The 8034-nt window shown below is 38.6% G+C and overlaps 1 protein-coding gene across 2 annotated transcripts in view; it reads right to left on the bottom strand.

The window, feature by feature from the left end:
* Positions 1-911: 911 nt before the first annotated feature.
* CTTNBP2NL (CTTNBP2 N-terminal like) overlaps positions 912-8034 on the bottom strand; it is an 80515-nt gene continuing 73392 nt past the window's right edge. For both annotated transcript variants that reach the window (XM_056558282.1, XM_056558283.1), the window contains exon 5: positions 912-7645. In XM_056558282.1, the coding sequence (XP_056414257.1) occupies positions 6191-7645 (1455 nt within the window). In that variant the 3' untranslated portion in view covers positions 912-6190. The remainder of the gene's footprint in view (positions 7646-8034) is intronic.

Raw genomic sequence — 8034 nt, 5'->3', positions numbered from 1 at the left:
TCAATTCATATCAATTCAGAAAAAAATATGTCTGATCAGACACCTTGCCCTGGAAACAGAGGATTAGGAATGGGGCAGAGACCCACTCTTTTTGTTCAGCCACCAACCAAAAAGTAAATAATAAAAGTCCCTTTAAACAGGTCAATGGTCAAAACGAGTGGACACTGTGCAGTACTATTTGAGCTTACGATAAGAATAGCTTTCTTTTTGGTTTAGGGATCTGAACATTGTTGGTATATTTTACCGTACTCCAAAATTTGGGTAACGCTTGGCTGTATTGACCCAATTGCATGTCAAGTTTTGGATGAAAAAGACAGTGTATATCAGGCCTGACTAATATCACAAGTCAATACATACAGCACCTATTTGATTTAGGTTCTTGAGCTCATCTGTCATCTTGCAGGTACATTTTGTCATTGTCACACAGACAAATAAGGTTTTCGGATATTTGTGAATTAACTCAGAGCTCAGTTGGGAGTTATGAGAGTTTCTTCTAAAAGAGTCTGGTCCAGTCCAAACCCTCAGTTAAAACAAGACCGCATTGTACCATTGATTCCAAATAAAATACACATTTGGTTTTTATTAGAACATTCATTAGAGAATACTGACCAGTGTTTGGAAGGGAAAAAAGGACAACAAAATACAACTATATTCCTTAAAAACTTCCAACTTTGAATGGTCACTTGCATACTTATTTTTAAAGTTTAGGGCAACAAGACAGGTGCTTCCTATATCAAATAAGGCTCCTTAAATAGAACCAAATTCACTTAAAGGGGAACTCCGGTGGAATTTTTTTTTTGACAAATCAACTGGTGCCAGAAAGTTAAACAGATTTGTAAATTACTTCTATTTAAAAATCTTAACCCTTCTAGTACTTATCAGCTGCTGTATACTAGAGATATACTACAGAGAAATTTGTGAATTTCTTTTCTGCCTGACAACAGTGCTCTCTGCTGACACCTCTGTCCGTATCAGGAACTGTCAGGTTAGAAGCAAATCCCCATAGAAAACCTCCTGTTCTGGACAGTCCTGACATGGACAGAGGTGTCAGCAGAGAGCACTGTTGTCATGCTGAAAAGAACTTCACAAATTTCTCTGTAGTATATAGCAGCTGATAAGTACTAGAAGGGTTAAGATTTTTAAATAGAAATAATTTACAAATCTGTTTATCTTTCTGGCACCAGTTGATTTGTCAAAAAAAAAAAAAAATTCCACTGGAGTTCCCATTTAAACAAGGCAGTTCGGGTCCATTTACCAAAATAAAAAAGCTTTCTATCAAAAGGAATACATGAAGAATCAGTGCATCTTCTAACATACAATACAATGTAATGAAACTCTATAGATATGCTTACATTATCCTTATCTTTTTATGTATTTAACATAGGCAGCACAAATTACACAAGAATAACAAAAAGGGCATAATATAACAAAAGGCTCTCCCAAAAAATATTATAATTTACTAACAAAAATATTTATATTTTTATACATATTCCAAAAATTCTAAAAAAAAAAAAAAGTCTGCCTAAATAAATCAGCCATTCTTGCCTGTCCTGCAGCTGCAGTCTCACCAGCTCCTGGTCATGACGCACCCGCCAGTGACTGACTAAGCAGGTATTTTCTGTATGGTCAAAGGAAGAAGCAGAAAGGACCAGGAGCCAGCGGGACTGCATTGATAGGGAATTGAGACAGGTATGTTGTAGCTTTTATTTTGGCAGCACCCGGGTCCCTTTCTCAAAACATTTCATTCTGATCAACATCTTTCAGTTATAATTCCATTGCCAATAAAGTGGAGCCTAAAATTTTAAGGAAATTTCAAGGACTTCATAAACTGACCACTCATGTATACGAGTTAGTGTTCTGTAAAAGAAAAAATAGCTCAGCACCTAGTTGTTAACAGACCTTCCATAGTCTTTTTCAGAGCTATATAAAGGCAGTATTTTCACGTTATAGTCTCCCCTAGAGGAAAAATCCTGTAGAAACATAAGAACATATCTACAGGCTGACCTGCAGAAAACAATTACTGACCCGCTTACGTTATATTGGTATCACATACCAAGTTAATGGAAAGAGGTACAGAAAGTATTTTCTGAAAGATCTTGTGGTCGCTGGCACATTTCACATTATTCACTATGGTGGACTCCAAATATTAATGGAATGTACATAATTCCTAGATAAGACTCTTAAGAGCTAGAATTGAACTTGATATGAAACCTTTTAAGAAAATGAAACACCAACCTGACGGGATTTCTATTTACCCATATAAGTCCAAAATTGAAGCTATTAGAATTTTTAAAACAGGTCCCTTTTAACATTTCGTTAGGCCATTTTCTAACTTCAGGTGACTAGTTAGCACAGACCAGAAATAAGTAGTCACTTTTAACATGGGACAAATAAGATTTGTTCTGCCACTTGTTATAGGTTAGTAAATTGTGTGCACGTTTTAAAACTTTCCATTTAAAAAGGGTTTAAGTTCTGCAAGTACGTATAATACACATTACTGTTATTCAGTAGAGGGGAGGGAATGGCGAGTTACCCAATTAACGCTAAATCCCTTAGTTAGGATGACAAAGAAAAGGAATAGTACTGAATTGAAAAAGGGAAGAAGCGTAGTCCGGAAACAATGTTATTCTGTTACTATGTGTGTCTCTATGACAATAAATACTCCTTGATCTCTATTCTTCTCTCGCCTGGATATTTTCCACACTTGGGAGACCAGCAGTGCCGAAGATAGAGGCCTTTTTTCTACACCTTTATGGCGTATGAATACAGATTCAAACTACATATCTAGGGTATTCTCTGATCACTCCTAAAAAGGTACACGATTTTATAGATCCGCTAAAATGTAAGAATGCATAACAAGCATATGCATTGCTTATTAATACATTTAAATAACAGTTTTGAGCAGATGAGGGTCAACAACAACACTATGTGTGCATTGTTCACGCAGCCATTCACTGCCTCTGTGTCCAGTATTGTATCTATATAGGATGTCCTCAACCTGCATTAATTGGTAATTTAATACTATTTTAAGGCACATTATGGCTGGGCAGGGACATTATTGTACAATTCGCTCTTAGTTCCAGTGCAATAAGCAGTAGTGCAAAAAAATGAAGTCTTACGACAGGGTTACGGTATAACTGGACTTAATTTTTTTATGCAAGGGTTACTGCCACAGTTTGCCTTGAATCTAAACCAGCTCTGGCGCATGAATACCCAAAGGATTGAGTAAAGGTGTTATTAGAATACTACTACTTGACCCCAAATGAATGTATTGGAATGCACTATATTTATACATATTTTTAGGTGAAAAAATAAATTCAAGGGTATGGACACTTTTTTCCCTTTCTAAATAGTCTTCATTAATATTTGCTTAACAAATCTCTCAGCTTTTAATCAAAACCTTTCTTCTGACTCCCCTTCATTTAATGCTAGAGATTACAAAAGAAAAGGAAAGGGGGTTGCACAGCAGAACAAGAGTGTTGGGAGATGGGAGAGCATACATGAAGGGCAGCTTACACAGGTTGTAGATAAGAAGGAAAAAACTAAGGCAGTTTGCAGGACAGAATAACATAACATGAGTTGTGCACAAGTACAGAGAGAAAGCATTGCAGCCACAAAAAACTGAGGCCTCCTGAACATACAACTCTCATACCCAAAATCTATTACTGGGAGGACACATCCACATGAGAAGAATCTGAACCTGGCTGCAAACTGAATAACAGGGTAGGTATAACAATAAATGGAGGAATACGGATTGCAGACTTACACTTCATAAAACATATTTAACTTAAAGTAACCACAGATGTTAAAATAATTGTTTTCCATGCCAAAAGGTATCCATAGCCTTAAAGAATAAAAAGGGCTCATATATTCTTGCTGCCATTTAAATATGGCATTTAGAGAATTTCACTTAAACTATAGAGATTATGTAAATCCCATAAAGTCTTTAAAGTAAATTTCGTGGGTCCTCTGGGCCATACACACACCAGCCTTGGGACCTGATCGGTCAGGAGAGCAGCTTTCCAACTTTGTTCTCCTCAGCTCTCTGCCATGCCAAAAAAAGCTGAAAACTAGCACAGCAGCAGCTGTACCATGCTCCTAATCAGGTTTGATAGACAGCCGTCCATACAGAGCGTCTCGTTGTATTCAGGCTGTCAATCACACCAGTCTGGGCAGGAGAAGGTGCAGTGAATGTGAAGCCGCTGCTGTGACTGGAAAACAGACATGGTCAGATATAAAACTTGTTTTTTAGTTTTCAGCTGCATCACAGAGAGCTGAGGAGAACAGAGTTGGAACCCTGCTCCCCCTCACCGGTCGGATCCCAGGGCCAGTATGTAAGGCTCTGAGGACCCGATATGTTCTCTTTCAATTTATAACTAGTTCAGAGCTCCCAAACTTCAGAATCACCTAGATGTCATCTATAAAAATTCCTAAATTGTTTATGTTAAAGATTCCCTAAAGATTTCCTAAAGATTCCCAAATAAGGCCTCGTTCACATTGCCGTCGGGTTCTGTTAGGTTGAGCTCCGTCGGCAGTTCTTTCAAGTTATGCCGACATAAAAAAATATTTTATTTCTCCGCTAAACTCCTGTAAAATTACTGGATCACCGATGGACCCCATGCCAGTGAATGGGGTCTGCCGGGCAGTAGCCTTTTGCATCCGACCCGCTTCAGGGTCGGATCGGCTCAAGAAATAAAAATAGCCGATGGGACCCTTAATGGGTCGGATGTACACTGCAGCGTGAACCTAGCCTAAGACTAAAAGAAAACATTTCTTTACAACTTGGTTACTGCGCCAACCATATACACCAACTAAATCACATATAGATAAGGCAGGCTAGTCAAACCTAGAATGCTCAGTATTAACTTCTTAAGAACCTGTGAATTAACTCCCTCTGCTCAGCTTTCGCCCAGTCTCGTTACATAACCTTTTATATACTTAGCTATGTAAGGAGACTGTCCACTGTGCCATTAAAAGAATAAAACCAACCACTTGGTAACTTGACATTCCAACATTTCATCATCTAACCTTCCTATGCGAACTAAGAATTGACTAGCCACCATTAGTGACATTAATGGCAAACATCATTTCTTTAGTATTTTACGTTGGTTCCTTTTTGCTGAGCCAGAGAAAATTACAGCAGAAAATACTCTTTACGTCGCAAAGTGTAAATAACCCAAATTTTTGAGTGCTGAATCTGCTTTATAAAAGCACCAAACCATCTGGCATTATATAAAATACATGATGGATGGCAATTGCCACTTATCAGAAAAGCTGTAACTAGAGGTAATATTGTGCTTTGTTACAGTAAAATGCTGATGTTCCCTTTCCGTTGAGTGCAAGAATCTTGGCACAATTACTTGCTATGATAGTGTTTCTTACTGTCTTTTGCTTAACACCTTCAGATTTTGTTTTGTTATATATTTTTGGCAGTCCAAAAAATCTAAAAACAAAAAAAAAGGCATTACAGTAATTCTGTTATGGGGAGGAACTTAAACAGTTAAAATATATTCTACAATACTATTCGTGGTCAGCTGCTTCTCGTCCCTTTGTGTCATTTCACACAGTTTGCCCCCGAGGACTGGGAATATTCCTTTTGGTTTACAAACCATGTTCAAAAAGCGAAAAGGTGATCTAAGCCTAAGAATAAGCATAATTTAAGAAACTTTTTTGTCATAACAATTCATGCTACCCGGAAGGCCACCCGAACTTATTGACAGAAGTGCTGTAATTCTACAATAGTAAGAAATAAAAATGATATATAAAAAATGAAAAGCAGCCATAGGGAATAAAGCTTGATTGCCAACAGGTCATATTTTAAGTATTCCTTAATCGGTTATGGTGAATCTGAATCTTGAACAGCAAGCACCAATTTTCCTATCATTGGACATCATCTTGGATGTGAAGCTCATGGAATTGTTGACTTTACACAAAAGCGACAGGTCACCTTCAAGTCTCATCTTCTGAGTAACAAAACAGAAGAGAAGTGAAGTATTCCTTTGCCCTTTTAACATAAGACTAAAATTTGTAATTGGGCTACAAAATCGAAATAAGAAAAACAGACGCTACATATAATATACTATATTTTCTACTAGCAAAATAAATAAGTTTGATCGTCTAGACAGTATAGATTATTCAGGTATGCACTGCCAGAGTTGACAGCGTCTTAAAGTCCAAATATCTAACAAAACTAGCTACCAGACGGTAACATTACTTCAATGTCCTTCCCATTTGTTATAATGCCATTGTTGGAGCAGTGGTTACTGGATACATCCACTGAAGCTGCCAGTGATGAGGGTATGGTTGGTGCTTTGGCTGGTGGGATAGGAGATGCAGGGGACTGGGCCAGACCAGGCTTCTTTGGAGGGATGGGTGGGGGGTTTCCTCTTTCCACCCGTGATATGGTAGGGGATTTTATTCCTGGAGATACAGGACTGAGAGGACTGGAAACTTTCAAAGGATTTGGAGAGAGGCTCCCATCATTCTTTTGGCTGGAGGAATTGGCAAGGTTTCTATAGTCTGTACCAAAGGGTGAGCTATTGGGAGGCACAGATTTACCAGAGGTCTGCTGGCTGGTAAAACGTGACAAGACCTGAGTGACTGTATTGCGAGCAAGCTGCTTGGCTGCAGAGTTATCTGCCAAGGTTGGAGACAAGTCCCTAGAAGGTGGGCTTTGCAGTCCAGAAACATGCTGATCATGTTCAGCTTGAGACTGAAACTTGTGCCGGGCAGCATGAAATCGTTGGTTGATGCCAGCCTGATAAGGTGACTGGTAACCAGGACTACCAGTGGCACCAATCAGACGTCTTGAGAGAACGGGAGAGGAGCATGGAGAGGATGTTAAGGAAGAGGCTGCAGTACTGCTGGGAGAGGAGGAAGCTCCACTAGAAGGAACATGTGTTATCATGTGTAGAGGAGATTCCACTCTGACAGGTGAACCTCCATTTTCAGATGAACTGTCGTAATTTGCCACTTTCTCTTTATGACCCTCCCCAACATTCAACTTTAGGGCATGTTCATTACTCTGGGTTGTAGCACCACAATGTCCATTTATTTTCGAATAAGGCTGAGGAATTTTACTAGGTGTTGACAAGGAAATATGAGCTTTTGGTAAAGCATCAGTACTAATCTTTTCTTGGACATTTTCTGTCTGACAAGATACAGATGAAACCTCTGGCTTCTCTGCAGACACCATTACACTAGATGCCATTTCCTTGTTAGACTTTGCAGAGGTGTCTTTGTCATCAGCGGACATGTCCTTTATAAATTTCTTCAAGGACTCTAGCTCCTCTTTTAGAGCTTTGGTGCGATTTTCTTCTCGATTGAGCTTGGCCCTTAGTTGTTCCCGTTCAATATCAAACTCTGAAAGCTGCTTCTCCACCTGGGCTTCCATCTGAAGGCTACGTTTTTTCTCAAGAGCTAGCTCTTCTTCTAGCTGACTGACCTTGGTCCTAGCCTTCTCCAGCTTTATGTTGACATCTTCCACCCTTTGTCCTTCCTCCGCCGCTCTATTATTTGCTTTTGTGCATTCTTTCAAAAGAACTGTGGATAGTTTTTTGTGACGGGCCTTCTCGTCTTCTAGCTGAGCTGATAATTCCTTCTGTTTCTTTTCAAGCTTCTTCACTTGTGATTTTTCAAAGTCCAACTGGAACCATAATTTGTAAACCGCATTAATAGAAGAAAAAAAAAATGAAAAAAAAAAGAGAAAACAGATATTGGTTACAGTCTTTATGGTAACACTGAAATGCATTTTGGAAGCCTCTGACTTAGGGCTTATTCACATAACTATTTTCCCTATCATGTCACCTATACATCTCAAAAAGATACAAATGCATACCTGTATGTATTTGCACAAGGCTCCTTGGCTTTACAGGGGTACTCCACTGGAAAATATTATTTTTAAATTAACTGGTGCCAGAAAGTTAAACACATTTGTAAAATACTTTATCTTAACCTTTCCAGTACTTATCAGCTGCTGTATACTACAGAGGAAGTTCTTTTCTTTTTGAATTTCTTTTCTGTCTGACCACAGTG

This window comes from Hyla sarda, chromosome 2 (assembly GCF_029499605.1).
Source record: "Hyla sarda isolate aHylSar1 chromosome 2, aHylSar1.hap1, whole genome shotgun sequence".
NCBI classification, from domain to species: Eukaryota; Metazoa; Chordata; class Amphibia; order Anura; family Hylidae; genus Hyla; species Hyla sarda.
The sequence above is the reverse complement of the archived record's forward strand: the minus strand, read 5'-3'. Positions and strand labels throughout refer to the sequence as shown.